Source organism: Urocitellus parryii, chromosome 7, assembly GCF_045843805.1.
Source record: "Urocitellus parryii isolate mUroPar1 chromosome 7, mUroPar1.hap1, whole genome shotgun sequence".
Classification (NCBI taxonomy): Eukaryota; Metazoa; Chordata; class Mammalia; order Rodentia; family Sciuridae; genus Urocitellus; species Urocitellus parryii.
In genome coordinates this window covers 141,161,486-141,186,630 of record NC_135537.1, presented here as the reverse complement: position 1 = coordinate 141,186,630, position 25,145 = coordinate 141,161,486, and the positions used below count along the sequence as shown (strand labels likewise).

At 40.6% G+C, this 25,145-nt stretch overlaps 1 protein-coding gene across 3 annotated transcripts in view; it reads right to left on the bottom strand.

Moving 5' to 3' along the window:
- Positions 1–25,145, bottom strand: part of Phf12 (PHD finger protein 12) — a 46,308-nt gene that overhangs the window by 10,404 nt on the left and 10,759 nt on the right. For all 3 annotated transcript variants that reach the window (XM_026388835.2, XM_026388837.2, XM_026388836.2), the window contains exons 3-7: positions 10,325–10,397; positions 7,195–7,588; positions 5,606–5,726; positions 3,740–3,872; positions 1,104–1,268 (exon numbers count right to left, since the gene is read on the bottom strand). In XM_026388835.2, the coding sequence (XP_026244620.2) occupies positions 1,104–1,268; positions 3,740–3,872; positions 5,606–5,726; positions 7,195–7,588; positions 10,325–10,397 (886 nt within the window). The remainder of the gene's footprint in view (positions 1–1,103; positions 1,269–3,739; positions 3,873–5,605; positions 5,727–7,194; positions 7,589–10,324; positions 10,398–25,145) is intronic.

The following is a 25,145-nucleotide window of genomic DNA, read 5'->3' as shown; positions in this document are numbered from 1 at the left end:
GAGACCCTGTCTCTAAATAACATACAAAATAGGGCTGGGGGTTTGAGGTTGTGGCTCAGTGGTAGAGTGCTCACCTAGCACGCGCGGGGCCCTGGGTCGATCCTCAGCACTAAATAAAAATAAATAAACAAAGGTATTTGTCCATCTACAACTAAAAAAAAAAAAACAGGGCTGGGAATTTGGCTCAGTGGTCGAGTGTCCCTGAGTTCAATCCCAGGTAACAAAAAAAAAAAAAAAAACAAACAAACAACAACAACAACAAAACAGTGGAGGAGGAACAAAACAATGATGGGACTTTATCAAGGCCTCCTGGGCATTCACTTCAGTAGTCAGGCTTGCTTCTCTGTCTACACAGTAAATCACACAGTCTCGATCACTTGCAGATCCATTTAACTGAGGTCTGAGGCATGCCACCACTGGAAACACTTTAGTTTTAGAAAACTCGTGTTTCTATTGAAGGAGAAATATTTATCCAGTTAAGAGTTTGTTCCACAATTTTCAACAGTTAGCACCTTGCTAGGACTAACACCCACAGGAGGTGATGGGTGTGGTGCGATTTGAGTTTAAAGTGTGGCTGCCATCAAGTGGCCACTTTTGAAAATTGCTGTTTTTTTGCTGGTATATAGGACTGTGAGTTTATCTCAAAAGAAAGATCCAGATGGCTCTTGGACAGAAGACATATAATGGGGACAGACAGGGTGACTTCAGGTGAGGAGAAAGTGACAGCCAAGCACAACTAGGTTTGGTGGCATGGGCTGAAGAGTGCTTATCTTTGGAGAACCAGAGACTTGCAGACTTTGAAAGCCTACTTGAGGCTTGGCCCTCAACATGCTCAAGAACTAAAACATAAGTTTAACATTCATTATTTGGGCTGGGGATATAGCACAGTTGGTAGAGTGCTTACCTTGCATGCACAGGCCCTGGGTTCAATCCCCAGCACCACAAACAAACAAACGTTTATTACTTGCTGAGACACCAAAGACAAATCTCTGTAGGTCTTCACGGTCTCCATGTTTGTAAAAGTGGGAAAATGGCCCTCTCTATTTATCAAGCAAAGGCAATCAGGACACCATCATCCTGCCTGTACCAGATCTGTGACTCACCTTCAGGCTTCTTCTTTTGACTGACTGGAGCACACGGCGGTTAGGGGGGTGCTTCTTATGGATTCGGTTCAGGAAGTCCACTTTGACGACATGCTGTGAAATGGTGTCCTGGAAACGATCAAACACCTGGCACCGATTGCTCAGTGTCATATTCTTCTGGTTCAGCTAGAGACAAACCAGAAACACCCTTGTGGTGAATCTTGAAAGGTATCCCCACCTTCAGGTAGCCCCATTCTCTGAGATATTAAAAACAACAACAAAAAACCAGAATTTTTCAGCCAAATGGGATCCTTCAGTCAGGGACAAGATGCCAACACTCTTGCTAGAGAGTAAGGCAACATGGATGAGACTTTCCTCCTCGGCTGATATGTTCCTGTTTCCCAGTGAGGCTCAAAGAAAGGAAACAGAGAATTAGTCAAGAAGTATCCTTAAGAATTCAGCCCGACAGTCGTCAGTTCTAGTTCAGAGTACTCTGTCAGGGTATCCTCCTAGCAACACCAGGTTTCAGACCCCAAGAGACCCAAACTCCCAACAGGAAGGGACTCACAGAGGAAGCAGGACTGTTCCTACAGAGGAGCTTGCCCAATAGTTGGATGAGGATCCTATATGCCCTGCCCCTTTCCTGCTCTAGGGTGCAAGGGAGCACCTCTGTGAACCCATCCTGATATGACAGTCTTCCTTCATGGAAGGGGGGAAACTTGGCCACCTCTTAAGAGGCTAACAGGAAAGAAGAAAGAAGAGTTTCTGCAATAGCCTACTAAAGGTATGGAGAACCCACGCCACTCTCCTCTTCCACATTTGGTTCCCTACGCTTAAGTTCAAAAGAAAGAATCTCCTTTGGAAGTTTCCTAATTGGCAAATTAGGCACAACCTTTAAGTAGCTAATAAAATTAGCTAATTAGTAATTTCTCATTCACTGGAAAGTTGCTCCTTAAGATCTGTATTTGGATAAACTGCTTATGGTCTTTTTTTTTTTTTTTCCTGGTTTGGCAGGAAGCAAAGAGTCACTCACAATGAGCCTTAGAGATATTTCCTTTTTTTTTTTTTTTAAATATTTATCTTTTAGTTGTAGGTGGACACAATATCTTTATTTCATTTTTAAGTGGTGCTGAGGATCAAACCCAGGCCTTATGCATGCTAGACAAGTGATCTACCACTGAGCCACAACCCCAGCCTGAGACACTTCCTCTTAGATAAATCTAAGTGGCACGAATCAAAAGAACACAAAGTAACTCTTCCATATACAAAGGAGATCAAATGCAGGGCCTCACAAGTGCTAGATAGCACCTCACCACTAACTCACACTCCCAGGCTCCATGTATGGCAGTCTTTAATTATTTCATGACTAATATCATTTGGTAGGTGATGTTCTTTTTTGTTTCCAGTGCTGGGCATTGAACTCAGGGCTAGGCAAGTGCTCTACTATTGAGCTATATTCCTCATCCCAGATTTGACAATGTCCTTTTTTTTTTTTCTCCGCCTTTTTGGTACCAGGAAGTGAACTCAGGGGGTGCTTAACCACTGAGCCACATCCCAGCCCTTTTATATATACATATATTTTTGGTACCAGGGATTAAACTCAGGGGCACTCACTCGACCACTAAGACATATCCCTAGCCCTATTTTTTGTATTTTATTTAGAGACAGGGTCTCAGTTGAGTTGCTTAGTGCCTTGTCCTTGCTGAGGCTGGCTTTGAACTCATGATCCTCCTGTCTCAGCCTCCAGAGCCACTGGGATTATAGGTATGCACCACCACGCCTGGCTTCTTTTATATTTTGAGACAGGGTCTTTCTAAATTGCTTAGGCTAGCCTTGAACCTTCAGTCCTCTTGCCTTAGTTGTTGGGATTACAGACTATACCACAATGCTTTTAAGCAGCTACCTTTTTGGTTTGGAAAGGTTTCTCATAAGTAAGGGTCTCCTCCTGGAGCCCTCTCCCATTCCATCTTGTTATCTATTCTAACTGCCTAGAAGGACAAATCCTTTTGGAGATAGCTAATGACAGCTGTGTTCTAGCCTCGGAAAGCAGTGTAGAAAATGTATCCAAGACTCCTGGTGATAAACATTCATTCCTTTTTTTTTTTTAGTTGTAGACAGACACAATACCTTTATTTTATTTATTTTTATGTGGTATTGAGGATCAAACCTGAAGCCTCACACATGCTAGGCAAGTGCTCTACCACTGAGCTATATCCCTAGTCCCACAACATTCATTCTTTCAACTTACTGAACACCAATACATGTGGTTATAAAGAATTAAAGCAACAGAAGAAATGAACCTTATTTGGAGACTGCGACACATATATTCCAGATAGCCAACCATTTATTTCCTTAATATTAGATCTTCTAGGGCTGCAAAATCAACTGCTTAATCCACAACAGAAGAAATTACTCAAAAAACAACCAAGTGGGTTAAGTATGCTTTTGCAGCCAAAACAAGGTATTGTGGGAAAAGGTAAAATGCACAGCTGAGGTATGTCATAATAATCAGAACTGAGTAGGATTGTCTATAGAAACCAGCATCTGTGAGATTATTGTGAACTCTGGAACAAAGCTGATCTTAATATGCTTTCTACTGAATCAGTCCACACCCCAGCTGTGCCCATAGAGGACTGATTGGACACTGCTGTGCTTACCACCACATGTTCGATGTGATTCGGACACATCCATCTGCCCAGGGGCATGGCAGTGAGCGGAGGCTCGAGGCAGTCCATATGAAACAGGAGGGGGCAATAGTCACACTGGATGAGAGGGGCCACACGGCAGCTCCTGCCAAAAGAAAAAGAGATGTTGGCCACATCTGTATTAAGATGAGAAAATTCAGAATAATTCTGCACTGTGTAACAACCCCCTCTCCTTAACCCTAACAGCATTTTCCCACATCTTCCTACCCCAATGATTCAGTTATACTTCTGATCAGAAAGATGGATGAATTTGGGGGCTACCACCAGGTTCTCCATTATTCTCTCTTCTGACAAGAATGTCTCTTGTGATGACTTGAATGTTTATTTGGAGTATAGCTAAAGTGGCTGTCAGAGCAAGAATGGTCAATGGTCATACCCACTGGAGAAGACAGTGAACTCTGCTCTATACTCCTTAAAAAGAGAGAAACTACTTTGTCTATTTCCCTATAGCTTTGTTGTGAGATACTTCTTCCTTTTGTTGTTGATATAAATACCTTTCTCCCGCTTCAGTATTGGGGATAAACCCCAGGAGCACTTTATCACTGAGCTATACTCCTGCCCCCAACACCCCGCTTTAAATTTTTTTTTTTTGTAGTTGCAGATGGACAGAATGCCTTTATTTTGTCTATTTTTATGTGGTGCTGAGGATCTAACCCAGTGCCTCACACATGCTAGGCAAGCTCTCTGCTGCTAAGATACAGCCCCAGCCCACTCCTGGCCCTTTTTTCAAAGAATTTTGAGACAAGGTCTCCTAAAGTCACCCAGTTTGGTGACTTATGATCCTCCTGCTCCAGCCTCTTGGGTACCTGGGATTACAGGTGTGTGCCACCACATCCATTAAATACTACCACTTTTTTGTTGTTGTTGTTGGGCGGGGGGGGCTGAGGATTGAACTCAGGGACACTTGACCACTGAGCCACATCCCCATCTCAATTTTTCTATTTTATTGAGAAATAGGGTCTCATTGAGTTGCTAAGTGCCTCATCATTGCTGAGGCTGGCTTTGAACTTGTGATCCTCCTGTCTCAGCCTCCTAAGCTGCTGGGATTACAGGCATGTACTACCATGCCCAAATTGTTTTTGATAGCTATTTTCTCCTGCTATCCTATCCTGAACATAATGTAGTCCTTCTAACATACCCTAGCCAACAAGTTCAGCTTCAGTAATTGAAGTAGCTGATTTCTGTCACTGAGATCCTATTTGAAGAAATCCAGTGACCCAAGGAAGATATAACTGGGGTAGTACAGAGGCTATTTCTAAATAAATCATTCAGACCAAACTACCATATATACTTGTACTTTTTGTTTTTTACTGGGGATTGAACTCAGGGACACTTGACCACTGAGTCACATCCCCACCCCTATTTTGTATTTAATTTAGAGACAAGCTCTGAGTTGCTTAGTGCCTCGCTTTTACTGAGGCTGGCTTTGAACCTGTGATCCTCCTGCCTCCACTCCTAAATTGCTGGGATTACAGGTGTGTACCACCATGCCCGGCATCTTTACTGATTTCAAAACACTTTGTCTTTTCCAGGAACATGAGGCCTTACTGACCATAATTTTTCCTGTTCTCTAATCTAAATAATCTCATGCCTTAGTTCAAGACCAACTTTTCTTGTTCTAGTCTCTAGCAACATAGTTAATAGTACTCCTGTACTATTATTCTTCAGGGAATTTATTAATACTTTCAAGGCTCTGGTCATTCAATCCGTCAATTTCTATATATTCATACCATCAATAAATAAAGAGGTGATAGAAGAAAAAAATGCACCATTTGCTGAATATATAAAGGAAGAGCCCTTTGGTATAGAAGAAAATACCTGTTACACGTGAAGCAGACTTTGACGGGTAGGGGAACAAGACCATTGTGATCTAACTCATGCTGTGTCTTCTTTACATTTTTCCCTGTGGTTTCCTCCTTTCTTCTCCTCTTGCTAGAACCTAGAAGAGAAATTGGTGATGCTGAACTGCCCAGACATGGATCTTTCTGAGGCCCCCAGAGCTGGTTTCGAGTGAGAAAATGAATAGGAAGAGAGGAAAAAGGAGACTCAGATATAAGTCAGAGACTTTTCATGAGGGAGCAAAAGTCACCTGTTCTACAGCAGTAACACATCTGTTTTACAAACAGCAAGTGATCAGAAACCTGGGTTTGACACTGGCAACCTAAGAAATATAAATGCCCAAGTCAAATGGTCAACAAAGACTATTCTGTGAAGGTAGCTGAAGAAAAGACTACAAATTTACATTTTTATAGAAATCAGAAATGCCTTGATTCCATATGCATCTTTTAAAACTTTCCACCAATTTCTCTTTCTCTAGCAAGAAAAATAGATCTAAAAGCTTTGTGGTATCAATGGTATCAAATAGAAACCAAGACTTGATTAAAAAAAAAAATAAAAGAGGGTAATTGGTAATAGATATTACAAATTGGTAATTTAGTAATATCTATCAGAGCTATCAATGCATACTGACCCAGCAATTAGGAATTTAACCTACATATAATACCCACATATCTATTACATGTAGTACACAATGATGTAATTACAAAGTTATTTGTTGAAGCACTATCTTGGTAACAAAAGATTAGGAACAACCTAAATGTCAGTTAATAGGAAACTAGCTAAATTGTGGCACATCTGTACAATGGACCATTATGCAAGCACAAAAAAAAATTGAGGAATTTCTATATTAATATATTAATACCTCTAGAATATTTTGTGAAGTGAAAAAAAGCAAGGTGCAGAACAGTATATCTAGTATGTTATTTAAGGAAAAAATACACACACGTATCTGTATTTGCTTATACACGCACAAAGAAATTCTAGGATATACAAGAATCAACCAGTGGTTTCCTGTGAAGGGTAGGAAGATGGATAACAGGCGTGGAAGGGAAATTTATCATTGTAAGTGTTCATATTTTATATATATTTTTTGGTGTGTGTGTGGTCTTGGGGATTGAACCCAGGCGTACATTACCAACAAACTACATACCCAGTCCTTTTACTTTTCTAAGACAGGGTCTTGCTAAGTTGCTGAGGATCTCACTAAGTTGCTGAGGCTGGCCTTGAACCTGAGATCCTCCTGTCTCTTGAGTTGCTTGGATTACAGGAGTGTGCCACCAGGCCCAGCTTATATTTTTAATTTTGCACCATGTGAAAGTAGCATCAATTTGGGAAAAAAAAATAGAAGATACTGAGAAGGGGCAGGAAAGGAGTTTGGAGACTCAAAAAAAAAAAATGGAATATTGAACAAGCACTGTACTAGCTAAAACCCTTCAAAGATCTTTCCAGGCATAACAAGGAATAGGAATGTGAGACAGTGGCTACACAGGCAACACTGCTCTTTGATGGATGATAATCCTTTGGGGAAGCTGGGGTAGGGGAGGAGATATGATGATGGTGTGGCTAACCTGGTAGTGCAGTGGTACAAGTCAGTTCATTGGGCAACTGAAATTGGGTGGGGTTCCGCTCCATGGCGGCAGCAATAAGCAGCTCAAAAGGCCGCCTCAGCTGGGGCTGCACATAGTCCGGCTCTGCTGCTACTGGCTCCTCGTCCACATCAATGATGTCCTCATCAACGTCGTTCTGCTCAGAGGTGGGAGTCTCTGTGCTGGCGTTGGATGTGGGGGTGCCAGGCCGGCTGGCTCTCCTTTCCAGAATCCGGGCATGGGCAATGGCCTTGAATTCAGTTTTGCTAGCTGATCTGTCCAACAAGTCAGTGTCACTGCTGGGTGATGTAGTCCGTTTGCCAGTTTTGTCCACCAGTCCATTGACATGGCCCAGCTCCTTTTTCTGCTCTCGTTTCTGTGCAAATGAATAGGTGGGCCCATCATGAAAAGTACCACAAAATAGAAAGAGATGCGTGTACAATGTCCTGCTAGATCATTAATGAAAATCACAAAGTCCCTTACATATCACAGAATCATTCACCTTGGGACTTGGTCTGTTAAAGTTGACACACTAAATTGAACTAAACTAAAGCTGAGAAAACTATTGCAGTGGGGAAATCACCAAAAAATATTGGAAAATTAGAAACAATTACACAAATTACACATCATTAACTCTAACTCATCATGATACATATCATCTGTATACAAAGTACAGGTTCAAAAGGCTAAAAAATTAACACAATGAGAATAAATTTAATAAGAATAACAGTGAAAATCAACAAGAGCATTGTAGTCTGCTTTGGAGCATCCTGACTTTCTGATGACTTTTAAAACTTTGTTAAAATAGAGAAAATGTTCCAAAGCAAAGGTAAAACAGGCCAGTAGAGTTCCCCTTTCAGGGAGGCTGGGTGCTGGCACATAAGATAATTAACTACAAGGCAGAACTGATAGCGTGTGGAGGTCAATCATGGTGTCCAAGAAAGATGGCTTCCAGTGTTTCAACTTTAACTAGAACTCTGAAAGTGACACTTCTTAGAAGATGGAGAAATGGAAAAAGCTTAAGTGTACTCAGTAGGACTGGATGAGTGATAATACAATTTCCTCTAGGATTCCAAATAGACTGGCCAAGGGAAGGTTTAACACTGGTCTCCAGTCAGAAGATCTGGGATCTTGTCCCAGTTCTGCCACCGATTCCCTCTGACCTTGGGTGACTCAGGCTGGTGGGCAGAAATTTCTCTACGTACAAAGCGAGATGAGTAAAACTTTATTCTCTTTTTCTGGGAAAAATGGTAGAGACAAAGAAGGTCACATATTGAAAGGGATGGCTCTGAGCTGGGGAAAGACCTAGCTTCCACTAGGAATCACGATAGGACCTAAACATCAGAGGCCCAGAGGATATTTCATTTTAATCGACTTCATTATAAATACAGGAGCCCCAAACAGAGTGATGATGGTGAAAAAGGCAGATTTGTACCAGTAAACAAAGAGGTCCATGTGAAAGCAGGTTGGAGTGGCAACTAGGAGAAGCACCCTATTTTGAAAAAAGCTTACTATAATTCCCAGCAAGTAGCCCTGCTTCTTAAAAAAAAAAAAAAAAAAAAAAAACTGATAAAAGACACAACAACAGAGCTTTAAAATGAGATAGACTTTGGTTCAACATTGGCTCTGTCAATTCCTTTGAGTCCATGGGAAAAGTTACTCTACATTTCTCAGTCTCAGTTTCTTCCTTTCTAAAATAGAGATCTACTACTAGCATCCTTAGATGGCTGCACAGATTAAATGAAATAAAAGTAAATAGCAAAACACCTAGCATATGATAGGTACCGACATAATGTTAGTTCCTTTTCTCAATCCTCATTTTCTGGCTTTACCTCTTCTGTTTCGTTTCTCCCAACCCTTTCAGGTCCAGCTTCTTTGCATGGCAAGTTCCTGAAAGGCATTCTGGCTGGTAGGTATCTCCAACTGGCCTAGTTCTAATCTAATTGAGGATGCACAGGAAAGGATGTTGGAAGACAGCCTGGTTTATGGACTTTAAAAATTAAACTATAGGGCTGGGGATGTGGCTCAAGCGGTAGCGCGCTTGCCTGGCATGCGTGCGGCCGGGGTTCGATCCTCAGCACCACATACCAACAAAGATGTTGTGTCTGCCAATAACTAAAAAATAAATATTAAAAATTCTCTCTCTCTCTCTCCCCTCTCACTCTCTCTTTAAAAAAAAAAAAATAAACTATAGCTGTGGTTAGGTGACTGACTTGGCTTGGGCTTGCTTTTTAATAGGGACTCTTGTGCACATACTGAAAAAAGATCAGCCTGTTTATCTTCTTTTTAAAGGCCCCAAACTGTTACAGACATAAACCACAATCTCTGAATCATCTCCTCATCCTGTTTCTGCAATCAAGGAAGTCATTCTCCATTGTGACATCATATTCAGGGGCCAGGAAAAGGTGGTGATGTCACAACAAAGGAAAATTGCTGGGTGTATAATTAGTGTGCAGGAGGGCAAGGGTTGGCTAACAACTTACAAATTCAAATCCACAGCCTGTAATCTGAAGATTGGGTCAGTCATAATCTGAGTGGAAACGCTTCTACTTCCTTTTTTGACAAGTGAGAATTTAACTCTTATACCTAACAAAAATTCTCAAAGCAGGAAATAATGAACCATGTTCCTAAAGCCAGTACTGAATTATCAAAGCCAAGGGAAGGGTAGGTGAAGAGAAAAATGGGTTCAAACTCCTCTCCCCAATACACCTGGCCAAGTCTCTGGAAACCAGTGACTTATTTGCCTTAGGTAAGAAGAAAAACCCCTTTTCCATCAAACTGGAGAAGTGGCCTTTCCTCTGCTGTTTCCCAGCTATGGCTGCCACATTCAGGCCATTTACAGGAGGTCGGTAAGATCAGACTACTCCTGTCACCAGTAACTAAATGTAGCTCAGTAAATTAACACACTTCTGCCCATTTTAGCAACCCATGTTTGGATTTTTAGGCCCTACTAGATTCCAAACAGTCACCATGGGGTGAGTAGGGTGATTTCAGACTGAGAAAAAACACGAAGGGATGAAAATGCCTTCAGGGCCAGGCAATCTTAGCTCCAGAGTATCAGTGCTCTAGATCTGGCATTGTGAGCAAAGCCTTCAGGAAGCAGCATTATTACCTTTCGGCGAACAGTGCACCGGTGACACATCCACTCCCCGGGAGGCAACATCTCTTCACTCAGTGGAGGGTTACTGTGAGGAAAAGACAAGGGCAAGACTAAGTAACTAACCCTTTGATGCAGCAGGAAAAAGCCTAGGTAGGCCTGGCACAAGCTGCATGTTCCTAAACTCCTATTTTGGCCCGTCCTTCAGAACTGAGATATCTTATCCTTCAAAATGCTTACTCAGCATCATTTATAATCAGTTGAGCAATGAATCTTCCTTCTCAAACTTAAAGAAGCCAAATCCAGCTCTATTAACACTGAACTTGTGGGAAAAGGAATAAAGAACTAGTTTGGAGCCTGAAGAATCATTCTCAAACTCTGCACAATGCCAATAAAATCACCAAGAGGTCTTCCACAGTTTTTAAAGTCTTTCAGTCTAAGCCTAAGCTCTTCCACTTGCTGTTCAAAGTCCCCTGCCACATAGCCCCATTCCATCTTCCCTGGCCAACATCAGCTACCCTCCCTCCTGATTAAACTGAAAACTTGCTATTTCTTCCTTTGGAATACCCTTCCTTTAGGAAAGCTATGCCTGTCAAAACTCTTTTTTGCCATCCTTTAAGGCCTGCCTCAATCAACCTGTGGTGGATTCAAAATGGCTGCAAATTTTTGTTCCGCCTCCCATTCAGAGGTAGTTCATTTCCCATCTGTACAATTGGGCTTGATTTGTGATTTGCTTTGATCAACAGAATGCAGCAGAGATGACGTGGTATAACTTCCAAGCCTGAGCTTTATAAGATCTGCAGATTCCACTTTTATGTGCTTGGAATGTTCCATCTCAGAGCCCTGCTGTCATGCTGGGAGAAGCCACAAGGAGGATACTTGAGGTGCTCCAATGAACAGCTTCAGGTGAACTCCAAGTCAACAGGCAGTACCAGATACTGCTATGTGAATGTGTCATCTTGGACATACCAGCTCAATCTGTCCTCCAAACAACTGCAGTGTCTGCCAGCAACACGTGGAACAGAAAACCATCCAGCTGATCCCAGTCAACCTTCAGAATTGTGAAAGATAATAGCTAGTTTCTGTTTCAAGCCACTGAGTTTTGGGGTAGTTTGTTATGCAGTAATAGATAACCAGACACAGTTCTCTCTCCATGAGCTCTTTCCAGATTATATATGTAACTTGTATCTCTTTCTGCATGGTTTAGTTGTCATTTTTTGGCATTTGTATTTTGCTTTGTGTCATAGTTCTCTTATTTATTTTTTGCTGCCTTATTTTTTGGTTTCCACACCAACCTTTCCCCAATGCCAAGGATTGAACCCCAGGGCCTTTTGCCTGTTAGGTAAGTGCTCTGTCACTGAGCTAAATCCCCAATCCCTCTTAATTTATTTATTATTATTTTTTCAACTACAGAGACCAAGACAATGATTGCATCTCCTCCCTCTTTGTATTTCTGTAATAAGGAGGTTGTATATGCAGGAGATACAAAGTCAAGACTGAATCAAAATGAGCTGTGTAGGGCTGGGCCTCACAGATCCTCGAGGTCACTGATTTCCATTAAGGTATACCAAAAGCCATGAGACTATTAAATCCTTGAGTCACATTTCTACTGCTTATAACAGTGGTTCTCTCTCTTTTTCTGGGGGACTGAGCACTGAGGTGCAGCCTCAGATCCCCTGTTTTGATACTGAGGATTGAATCCAGGGGTTCTTTACCACCAATATGTAATTTTTACTTTGAGAAAGAGTCTCGCTAAATTGCCAAGGCTGGTCTTGGAACTTTTGATCTTCCTGCCTCAAGCCTCCCAAGTCACTGAGATTATAGGCATGAACCACTGCGCCTAGCCAACAACAGTGGTTCTCAAAGTATGGTTCCCGTTCAGCAGCAACACAGCATCCAGGAATTTATTAGGAATGCAAATTCTGACACCATTTCAGATCTTCTGAATAAAAATTTCTAGGATGGGGCGTAGCCACTGTTTAACAAGACCTCAAAGAGATTCTGTTGAACATCAAAGCCTAAAAACCACACTGCACAGAATAAGGTTACATTTATGCTTGTTTAAGAAATTTCTACCTTTTACTCTTGGAGTTACCTTCTTAGAATGGTAGGAAAAATTTTTTTCAAAGAATGTAACAAATAGTAAAAACAACAAGTCCCCCAACTCATGTAATTTTTAAAAAACTTTTTATTTTTTATTTTTTAAGTGGACACAATATCTTTATTTTACATTTATGTGGTGGTGAGGATCGAACTCAGTGCCTCAAGCATGCTAGGCGAGCACTCTACCACTGAGCCACAACCCCAGCCCAATTCATGTAGTTTTACAATGCTTTAAATCCTAGGGCTTAAAATTTTACGGTTTCTACTTAAAACAGCGCTTTGGCCTGGCAAATTTCCCTAGCTCTTGCCATGTTTCCCTAGAGCCCTAAGCATAAATGCAGATGCTCACCAAACCTTCACAGTTCATTGCTTCCCCTCCTCCCTGTTTCCTTAATAGAATCTCAGGAGGATGCTTACCAGGAAGCAGAAAACTGGAGACATAGTGGTCTGTTGGGACAGGTCTTCAAGCCCTAGAAACCACAGGTGAATGTCACATAAAGTCTTCCCTGGTTCTCTTCAATGTATTTCTACAATAGGCCATATCCAAACTAATGAAATGCATGCATGTCATTTGCAAAGGCCTACAGACTCTGCTATGCTTCAGCAGCTGTCATATTAAAATTAACCCTGAAGGCTGCCACTTCTGATTCTGTTCTTCATCATTTCTTTTCATCTGCCCGCCGGCATTGTACCAAGATATCCTACATCAAATATGGAAAGCAGAGAAGGGCAAGACAAAGTGATCTGGGCTTAGATCTTTCACCAAGATGTGAATGGTCTCCCAGCTACCCTTCATGCTTCCCTCAATTTCTTCTCAACCTTGCTGACAGAATGATTTATCTAAAACACAATTCAGATCACATCACTCCCCTGATGAAAAAACCCTTCAAAGGCACCCTTCCATCCATTGCAAAATAAAGTTCAAGCTCCTTAGTATTGTGGATTCTGTCTCTTCTGCAGCTCCATCAGTCAGCTGGATCCCTAAACACTGCCCATGCTGTTTCTCACCTCTGTCTCAGCTCATTTCAGTGCCATGGCCCACAATCACACAGACCTTCCCCTCACCTGAACTTCATACTTAATTCCACATTTAAACATTGTCTTTTGTGTGTGTGTGTGTGTGTGTTGCAAAAAGAACCCTGGGCATCATTCATGCTAGGGAAGTGCTCTATCACTGAACTGTATCTCCAGTCTTCCAATCTTAAACATTTTTAATTTGGGGGCTGGGGCTCAACTCTAGAGAGCTCACTTAGCATGTGCGAGATCCTGGGTTTGACCCTCAGCACCACATAAAAATAAATAAAATAAAGGTATTGTGTCCAACTACAACTAAAAAATTAAATATTTAAAAACATTTTTTTAAAAAAAATTTAAATTGTTTCTTTTGTTGCAATGCTGGGGATCAAGCCTTGGAACTTCTGCAAGCCAGGCAAGTGCTGTAACACTAAACTACATTCCTAGCCCCCCACCTTTTAAGTACTAAGGATTGAACCCAGGGGTGCTTAACTACTGAGCCACATCCCCAGACTTTTGAGAGAATTTTTTTTAATATTTATTTTTTAGTTCTCAGCGGACACAACATCTTTCTTTGTATGTGGTGCTGAGGATCAAACCCGGGCCGCAGGCAGGCCAGGCGAGTGTGCTACCACTTGAGCCACATCCCCAGACTTTTAAAAATATTTTATTTAGAGTCAGGGTCTTGCTGAGTTGCCGAGTGCCTTGTAAAATTGCTGAGGCTGGCTTTGAACTTTCGATCCTCCCTCCTGTCTCTCGAGCTGAGATTACAGGCGAGGGCCACTGTGCCTAGCTCATTTTTGATGCTCTCTCCCTCTCAAAATAGGGGTTTAATGCTTAAAATTTTTCTTTAAAGTAGCTCTTTGTAGGTTTTTAAAGTATCAGTTTTAGAGATACTAGGTTTTAAGAACCTAGTATCTCTAAAATTCCCAGAATTCTACACTATGGCCACAGGCTTCTTTTGTTAGATTGTCTTAAAGTAAGGTACAGGAGCTATGAGTTTAAGGAGTGGTTCAAGGAAGTCCAGGTGTTGTCTCCAGGATAAGCATAGAACATCTAGAAAAGTGAGGCCATCATTTCATTACTTGATTAGATTTGCTGCTTTCTTAGATTCAGAGTAGCCTTTTGAAACAACAAATTTGATAGCTAGGTGCATGCCTATGATCTTAGCAACTCAGGAGGCTGAGGCAAGAGTATCCCAAGTTTGAGGTCAGGCTGGGCAACTCAGGAAGACCCTGTCTCAAATAAAGTAAAAAAAAGAATGAGAAGAAAAAAAATGCAAAACTGAAAAGGGGGTACCTTGAGAGAAGGCAGTGATATCTAAGAGGATGGACAGGGAAGGAAGGTCTACATTTCTAGGAAATTATCATACGCACAGCTGGAACATAGGCACTGTCACCATAAACCTTTCTTATAATTGTATTGTCTCTCTATTCTAAGCAATTCCTTTTAAGCTTTTTAGAAGGCAGCTTTCAAATCAAATTTCTAGAGGAAAAGAATTTATGAAATGGCTCCAGAAAAGATACACTGCCACTGGGAGAGCTCAGGAACCAGTTACAAAAGAGGTTATTTGCTCCCTATCAGGAAATTTCCAGGGAGAAAGGTGATTCTGCATCCTTGTGGTATCCATGAAGTCGGTTTTAAGGACTTTCCCACCTCAACTGTCCATCTGGTAATGCTGAGCTTCTTTTACCACTTTCAGCTGCTCACTAGTAAAATCCATGAAAACTCTATGGTGAGACAATGCTGCCTATAAAGATACCAATATGCTTCCTAATCACTAAAGCCTAGAAATAGCAGAATGAGAACTTCATCTACTATATTACAGTTCACAAGTATTCAACAGATGCTGTTATTTGATCCTAACTACCATATTAGGAGATAATTAATTCTTATTCTCATCATACAGGTGAGAAGACTGACTTATTTAAAGTCATGGAGCCAGTTAAGCAGCAGAACTAAAATCCAAATCAAAGATTCCTGGCTCTTAATACTCTTGAAACCAAAGGCTATTTTTTTAAATTTATTTTTTATTTTTAGGCAAACACAATATCTTTATTTTGTTTCTATGTGGTGCTGAGAATCGAACCCAGTGCCTCATGCATGCTAGGTGAGCACGCTACCACTTGAGCCACATCCCCAGCCCCCAAAGGCTATTTTTTAAAAAGACTTTTAGTAGTTCTCTTATTTCTGGGGAACCCGGTAGGGTACGTTCCTTAACTTAAGGGCCAAACATTTCTTTCAACATCAGTCAATATTTACTGAGTTTTCACTGTACACTAGCCATTGAGCTAGGTACTACACTGGAGGATGAATACAAAGCAAAACTAATGATTATTTTTTTATATTTTATTTAGAGACAGGGCCTCACCAAATTGCCTAACCCTAACCAAAAAAAAAAAAAAAAGGGGGGGGGGCTGAAAAATGTAGCTCAATGTAGAATATCCCTGGGTTCAAGTCCTGACACTGGTAAGACAATTAATTAAAAAGACAGGCTGTGCAATTAAGGATTCAGGAGGAAACCACAGTTTCAGAAGCAGATTTATTTCTGCTTCTTGACAAACTACCTGATAAAGTTTCTTGAAATGGGAACATTCATCCTGGGAATAAATGTTTAAGTCTAAATAGAGTAGGACAGTGTTTGAACCTTTAGCTTCCTTCTCAGAACTGTTCACATCATAGGAATGTAAACCCTGGAACAGTGTATTCTGTACCCCAGCTGGCTTGTCTTGGAAAACAAGTAGTTCTTTAGTGAACAGGGCAAGAACCTCTATTTTCTGGCTTCAAAACAATATGGCATGCAATACTGTGAGACAGGTAGAGAAGAGTGTTCTCTGAGGACTGAGCTCTAGCAGAACATCTTTTCTGTCATGCTTAAGTTTCCTTCCAGATGATCTGTTAAAAACCTTTGGCCTTGGGCTGGGTTGGTGGCTCAGTGGCAGAGCGCGTGCCTTGCACATGTGAGGCACTGGGTTCGATCCTCAGCACCACATAAAAATAAATAAACAAAATAAAGATATTGTGTCCACGTATAGCTAAAAAAATATTAAAACAAACAAAAAAACCTCTGGCCTTAAACAAGAACAAAGGCATTTGCAGGTAAATGATTGGTGTCGGAGAAGATAATGCTAAGTGAAGTTAGCCAATCCCCCCAAAACAAATGCTAAATGTTTTCTCTGATATAAGGAGGCTGACTCATAGTGGGGTAGGGAGGGAGAGCATGGGAGGATTAGATGAATTCTAGATAGGGACAAGGGGTGGGAGGGAAAGGGAATAGGCAGGGGATTAGCAAGGATGGTAGAATGTATTTGACATCATTATACAAAGTACATGTATGAAGACTTGAATTGGGTGTCAACATATTTTATATTCAAACAAAAATATAAAAAACTGTGGTATATATGTGTATTAAGAATTGTAATGCAGGGACTGGGGTTGTGGCTCAATGGTAGAGCGCTCACCTGGCGTGTGCGAGGCCCTGGGTTCGGCTCTCAATACCACATAAATAAAAAAACAAAGGTATTATATCCATCTGCAACTAAAAAATTAATATATATATAAAAAAAGGAATTGTTAAAAAAAAGTACATGTATAAAGGCATGAATCGGCGTGAACATACTTTATATACAGAGATATGGAAAATTGCTCTATGTGTAATAAGAATTTGAATGCATTCCACTGCTGTCATGTATTAAAAAAATAAAATCAATAAAAGATTAAAAACAAAACAAAACTTCTGGCCTGCAATTTCTGGCCCAAAACAAATGTTCACTGCTTTCCAACTCACTACTTTAACTATTACCTGAACTTAAAAACACTCTGTTATAAAATAGCTTATAAATGGGGCTGGGGTTGCAGCTCAGCGGTAGAGCACTTGCCTAGCATGTGTGAGGCCCTGGGTTCGCTCCTCAGCACCACATATGAATAAATAAATAAAACAAAGATATTGTGTCCAAGTACAACTAAAAAATAAATTTGAAAAAAAAAAAAGCTTATAATAATGCTTTGAATCTTCAGATTGTATGTACAACTGAAAGATATGCTTCTCAGAGTTTGGTGTGGCTCTCTCTGAGGCAGGGAGAAGGCTTACCAACTGTTAAAAACAGTATTTATATACAACCTAATTGGAAAGCTGGTCAAGAACATTAATTTTCCAAAACTTAAAATTTCATTGGGCTTGGGTTGTGGCTCAGTGGTAGAGGCTTACCTAGCATGTGCGAGGCCCTGGGTTCGATCCCCTGCACCACATAAAAATAAAGAGATAAAGGTAATGTGTCCAACTATAACTTAAAAAAAAATCCTAAAGCCAGCCTCTACAGTATGACTGCAACATATCCAGACTCTAATAAACAAATCCAAATAGCTCATTCCTACTACTGATGAAGGAGTCTAGAGGGATCTATTCTGGAGTCCTAAGGAGAAAACCATACACACACCCCAAATCTCACCATAATGCCTGCGCAAACCTCTCTGTGTCAAAGATTCAAAGCCCAGAGCCAGATGATCCCAACTCACAGCCAAAGGATGTAGTCCAGTTTTAATTTAGAATGCCTCTTTCATTCACTAATGAGGCTGCAACTCACCACTGCAAGTGGAAGATGTTAGTAGTTGTCATGGTTCTTGGCTTTCTAATTAAGAGGATCTATTTCAAGACCTATAAGCAGAGTGGCTGTATCTAACCTCACTTATCTCCCTCGCCTATTAATACATGTGAACCTGCATGATATTAACATTTACTTCAGATTTAGTCACCACCAGTGGGACCTGTTGCTCCATAGCACCGTGTTAATTACCTACCAGTGCAAACAGTTTTTCTATATGGAACTGGAAGAAGAGAAGGGGGAGGGGAAATAAGAGAACAAAGAGAGGAGGGGAAAGGTGGAGGGAGACCACAAAGCAGAACGACTGCCTTTTATTTCAGAGACCTCTGTGTGTGTGTGTGTGTGTGTGTGTGTGTGTGTTACAACATTCAGATAAAATGGTGTTAAGCTCTGGACCTTCTTTTTCTTTTTTTTAATATGTGAGGTTACTGTAGTGTGGTTTTCAACTGACCATACATCTAAGTGATAGAGGCATCACAAAACCTGAGCCAACAGTAACCTGAGAGACATGAAAATCTCACTTAACCAAATTAAAAGTGTTAGTGTATATCTTAGGACAAAAGAAAACAAGACAAGAGGATGAAAAATATTTATGAAAGAACACTCCATTTTTCTTTCCTGGACAAAATATTCAATTTAATACAAATACTTAACAAGAACACTATACAAACAACATGTCTGAACACAATATACCAAGAGCCTTCCACTCAGATTCTTTTATAAAAGAGGTCAGTCACATGAACTGGTAGGGGTCCCTCCTGTCAGAATCCATCATTCTCCAGGAATCAGAAGCTCTCTACCCATTTATGGAATTTTCAGCTGAAATATCAGACTAAGAGAGTTTTGACTGCCCCCATCATTATCTATATGTCCCTTGTCTTCTTTTAGTGGGAGGGAGTGTTCAGCAAGCAAACAATAGCACTGAGCAGTTTTGATTTTTAATTTCACAGTTCACAGGTCTCATCCATCCATCTAAGATCCACTATCATATAAAAATCCTGCAATTATATTTAGCAGAATTCTGTAAGACCAACAGCAAAAGATAATATATACTCTTCTCAGACTGGCCCTGCTGCTCTCAGCCAGTTCAGAAAATGTACTAGTAGTAGCCAAAATGGTGACTGAATGTGATTGTTGACAGGACCACAATAATGTCTCAGCCTCCTGGCAGCCATCTTGATCTATGCAGGGACCTATAAGCCTTTTAAAAAATTATGGTGGTACACACCTGAAATCCCAGGTTCTTGGGAGGCTGAGGCAGGAAGATTGCAAATTTGAGACCAGCCTGGGTAGTTTAGCAAGAGCAAGAGCCTGTCTCAAAACAAAATAAAATTTGAAGAAAAGGGAAAAGCGCTGGGGGTATATATAGTTCAGTGGTAGCATGCCCCTGGTTTCAAAAAAAAAAAGAAAGGAAAAAAAAACTCCACAGGACTTTCTTTCTGTGAACTAAAAAAAATGTTCTAATAAAAGCTAAGACATATTAGGTATAGTTTAATTAATTTTTTTTCCTCTTTTGTACTGGGAATTGAACACAGGGATGTTTAACCACCAAGCCACATCCCCAGCCCTTTTTTATTTTTTACTTCGAGACAGGGTCTTCTTCAGTTGTGTAGGGCTCACTAAGTTGCTTAAGCTGGCTTTGAACTTGTGCTCCTCCTGCTTCAGCTTCCCAAATCACTGGAATTACAGGGGTGTGCTATTGTGCCCAACATTTTTTCCACATTTTAAATTGGTCCATTATGGTTGTACATTTGGTGAGATTTTTTATTACTTATTTGTACACGCACACAACATAATAATATAATTTGGCCAATGTAATTCTCTAGCACTTCTCTCTTCCTCCCCTTCTTCCACTCCCTGATAATTAAAAAAAATTTTTAATTTAAATTAGAAGCCATAGCAATGTAGCAAATTTAACGATTTATGCTTTGAAGAAACAGAAGGAACACAATTTAATGAAATTCAAATGTCAGTAGAAAAAGCAAGCATTCTCTGGATACTTGGGTAGGTCTCAGCTTTTATCTTCAAGTATGGTTTACCTTTCAAAGGCAAAGAAGATGGCCTTACTGAAGGATGTTGGAGAGATGAAAGCAGAAAGTTCGTGGGGTGCCTAAACCTTAATCTGTTACCCTCCTTTATTCTAGCTACTGACTCAAATACAGCTAATACCACAAAGTACATAAAAAATACAAGGACTGCTAGTTGTTCATGCAAAGCCTCAGTGGCAATGTTAACAAGGAAACCAATGAAGTGCCAGGCCACTACAAATGCCCCATTGAGAAACTTAGCTAGTTGCGTCACTTCCACAGGCATACAATTCTTTCAAACTAGCTGACTGTGCCCCCAAGTTTTATTGCCTTGTATTTTGAACTGGCTTGTAATATCCTCTCAGCAAAGGGCACCTGAAGAAGAGTGCTAAAAGTTAGTTCAGGGAAAAGAGGGAGGGTAGAGCACCAGCAACCATACTGGATGTTTTCCTCCGCTACCTTTTCCACAAGCTGGGCCCAGTGCCACAGGGTCTGCTGTATCGGTGGCCTGGCTTGGCTACTCTTATAATCCTGACTTCTCTACAAAAAAAGTTGGGCTGCATGCAACCATTTTTTAAATGGGGCTTCATTCCATCATTTCATGATAAATGCTGGAACCTAATGGTTTTGGAAAAGGGTCAACATTCTGACCTCAACAGTCATTTCCTCCCCCCCACCCTCACCAGCATAGTATTAGGGATTGAATTTAGGAATGCTCTACTACTGGGCTATCCCTAGCCCCTTTAAAAAATTTCTTTGAGACAGGGTCTTGCTAAATTGCTCAGGCTGGTCTTGAACTTGCACACCTCTTGCTTCAGGCCCCCCAACAGCAGGGACTACAGGAGTACATCAGGGTAAATAATCATTTTCTAATACTACTACCAGGGAATGTTCCATTGGAAGGAAGAATTGACAACTGCAACTGTGTATTCCATACAAGACTCAGAGCTATGGAAAACTGCTTACTGTTCAGTTGATAGTGATGTATCAAGAAAAAGGAAATAGCCAGGACATATTTTTTTTTGCAAACACACCTCAAGAATCTGAGCCAACAGGGCTTGGTGGTACACGCCTATAATCAGCTGGGAGGCTGAGGCAGGAGGATTGCAAGTTCAAAGCCAGCCTCAGCAATGGTGAGACACTAAGAAACTCAGTGAGACCCTGTCTCTAATAAAATACAAAATAGGGCTGGGGATATGGCTCAGTGTAGAGAGCCCCTGAGTTCAATCCCTGGTAACCCCCCCCCCCCAAAAAAAAAAAGAATCTGAGTCAGTTTACAGTGATTGGACTTAAAATTTTATAAAGGCTTGGAAAACTAAGAACACTAAAAATGTCCATACTTAAAAATGCAACTAAGGGGCTGGGGGTATAGTTCAGTGATAGAATGCTTATCTAGTGTGCATAATGCCCTATGCTCAAGCCTTAGCACTGAAGAAAAAAAAAAAAAGAAAGAAAGAAAGGAATAAAAAATAAAGCCAAAATAAATAAATAAATAAATAAGTCGGCTAAATCCAGAGAACAAGTTTTTATTTAAGACTCAGTTGCTTTATCCTAAAGAGGGATTTCTGCTTAATTTACTTCCAATGACAGGGTCATAAAAAAGGTAAGGAAAGAGAATAATATTACTTGGTTCACAAAGCACAGGACTTGCTCCCTCCTCTTACCATTACCCTCTCCCATCCCCCAATTTTTCTCAAACCCCAAACACAGGACTGAAGTAATCTCCTGGGCTTGCTATCACAAACCATGCTGTCATGGTTTGTCACAGCTAAGTGCTGACCTGGGCTTCCATAGCCTTTCACTTATACCCCCAGTGACCTATTTAGCAGTTTAATATACTTCTCAGAGATAAACAACCATAATTTTTCCCTTTGATCCACTTTTCTCTAGGATGACCCTTAAGCAAAGAATGATCATCCTAAAGGTCTACATAGGTGTACACAAATGTTAACAATTGAGGGAAGCCCTTTAAGAAATGCAGAAGGCATACAAGCTTTGGACATGAGTCATTAGCTGTTAAACTGAAGACTTTTCTTAACATACAGCTTACTTCAACACCAACAAACCACAGCCTACAAAGATGTCGGATATCACAAAATTAGGTGTTTCCTTTAGTATGACAGTTTGCTAAGTCAGAATGGCTATGGCAGGCAAAACCATGACAACCACAAAAGAGGGATAAAGCAAACAATGTTTATCAAAAAGTCAAAATTAGTGACAAAATTCTCTCTATACTTAAGCTGATGCTCTTTCAGGGTAGGGACAGTGGTGCATACCTATAATCTCAGCTATTCATGAGGCTGAGGCAGAAGGATTGCATTTCAAGGTCAGTCTCCACAACTTCAGCAAGATCCTGCCTTAGGCTGGGGTTATAGCAGGGCTAAAGCACCCTTGGGTTCAATCCCCAGCACCAAGAAAAAAAGATGATGCTCTTTCAAAAAATGGCAAGCAATGGGGGGGCTGGGGTTGTGGCTCAGTGGTAGAGTGCCTGACTAGCACGTGTAAGGCACTGGGTTTAATTCTCAGCACCATATACAAATAAATAATAATAATTTTTAAAAAGATCCATCGATGGGGGCTGGGGATGTGGCTCAAGCGGTAACGCGCTCGCCTGGCATGCGTGCGGCCCGGGTTCGATCCTCAGCACCACATACCAACAAAGATGTTGTGTCCGCCAATAACTAAAAAAAAAATAAATAAATATTTAAAAAAAAAAAAAAGATCCATCGACAACTAAAAAAATTTTTTTAAAAATGGCAAGCAAGATCAAGGGAAGTTAAATATAGTCAATCTATTCAGATACATTTTGATGAAATTAATGGAGTATAATTTTCAGTATTATCCAACCAACAATTGATGATTTTCAATTGAAAAAGTTCACCATATAGTTTATCACTAATGTTTCCAAAGCTTTGTTAAAACTGATAATCAGAGGGCTGGGATTGTGGCTCAGCGGTAGAGTACTTGCCTAGTACAGGCGGGACCCGGGTTCAGGTTCAATCCTCAGCACCACATAAAAATAAAGGCATTGTGTTGTGTTCATCTAAACCTAAAAAAAATAAATATTAAAAAAAAAAACCCCGATAATCAGCAGAACTCTAGCTGATGGTTCAGTGAATGTGGGAATTTTAAAGCTTCTAGCTCATCACAGAAGCCGAAGGGGTGGTAGAATGAAAAGAGTAGATCTGTGTTGCCTAATTTCATAATGCAGAGACTTATTTAGATTCACTCAAAGTTCTGTGCAATGCATTAGCTTCTCTGCACATATATAGACAAGAGAAAAATAACATTCAATATCTCTCAACTGGGCCTGTAATACCAATTACTCAAGAGACTGAGGCAGGAGAATAACAAGATCAAAGCCAGTCTGGATAACCTGAGCAAGACCCTGTCTCAAAAAATTGAAAACACAGGGTTGGGGATGTAGATCAGTGGTAGAGCACTTATCTAGCATTCATGAGGTCTTGTGTTTAATTCACAGTACTGAAAAACAAACAAACAAAACCCCCAAACTATCCCTTCCCGGGTCATGTTGAATAAAAACCTGCAAGTGTACTTGTGTTGCCACAAACAGGGTTCCACTTGGAACTCAAGATTGCTAGTGGGCTGGGGATGTGGCTCAAGCGGTAGCGCGCTCGCATAGCGTGCGTGCAGCCAGGGTTCGATCCTCAGCACCACATACAAAAAAAACGAAGATGTTGTGTTCGCCGAGAACTAAGAAAAAAAATAAATATTAAAATAAAATTCTCTCTCTGTCCCCCCCTCTCTCTCACTCTCTCTTAAAAAAAAAAAAAAAAAAAAAGATTGCTAGTAATTCTGAGGTTCCTTCACCCCTGCCTGGCCTGGAGCTAAAATTACGTCTTTATGCTGTGGTTAAAAGTCAAACCTCAAGAAGAGTCCTCTATTGCTCTCTCAAGCTTATTTCAAAAAGAGTTTCATGCAGAGCCCAGATCAGTTGGAAAGATGACACTAGGTTCTGGCATGGAGTGTCTCCCAATCCTGCTCTTACTCTTAAGTGTTTTTTGTTCTGTCAAAATTGGGAAACATTTCCTGGGAGATATCCTGTATAACTTATCAGGAAATAGGAGAAGGGCAAAAATTAAACAACAAAGTGATTAACATATAGGAAAGCAAATGTAATTGCTTGTGTGTGTATTAAATGAAGACATCACCCCCTTGGAATAACCCAGATATCCCATCAATCAATAACCCAGATATCCCATCCCCCAATCAATGTTTTTCTTTGCATGTCTCTCATTTGTAATACTACTTGGTATTATACAGCAGTGAGAAGAGGGAAAGGGCTTTTAAGCAGTTTTAGTGAGCATCTGTTCAGAGCAATGATAGTAAAAGGGAAGGACAAATGGCTCTGAATGAACAAATCAAAGTTTTCATTACTGGGCTGGGACTATAGCTCAGTGCTTAGCATGAACCCTGAGTTCGATCCCCAGCACTACAAAGAGAGAGAAAAAAATGTTTTTCATTACTTAGAAAATTTCACCAGCTGGGTGTGGTGGCAAATGCCTGTAATCCCAGGAGGCTGAGGCAGCCAAGTTTGAGGCCAGTCTAGGCAGCTTAGTGAGACCCTTTCTCAAAACAAAAAGGTCTGGGTTATAGCTCAGTGATAAAGTGCCCCAGGGTTCAATACTCAGAACCACCAAGAGAAAAAAGAAATGAAAATCTTCACTTATCTACAAGGTACATCAGAAATTTGCTTATTGTGAATTCAACAATTGCTCCAGGTAGTGGTCAAGTTCCTTCCAGTCAATGGGTCAAAATCAAATCTTTTCTTTCATTAATAAATTTTGTAGCCTTCAGTTTTGCTTTCTATATAAAATATGCTAAAACCTCATCTTTGTTCTCATTTGCTGAGACCTAGATTTACAAATACCTTAGGCTTGGGCTGAGGTTGTAGCTCAGTGGTAGAGCACTTGCCTAGCACATGTGAGGATTTGATATTCAGCACCACATAAAAATAAATAAAGGTATTGTGTCCACCTACAACTAAAAAAAGAAAGAAAGAAAAGACTTAAAAATAAATAAATAAATACCTTAGGCTTAAAGGATGAGGATTCTGGTATCTGGAAACCT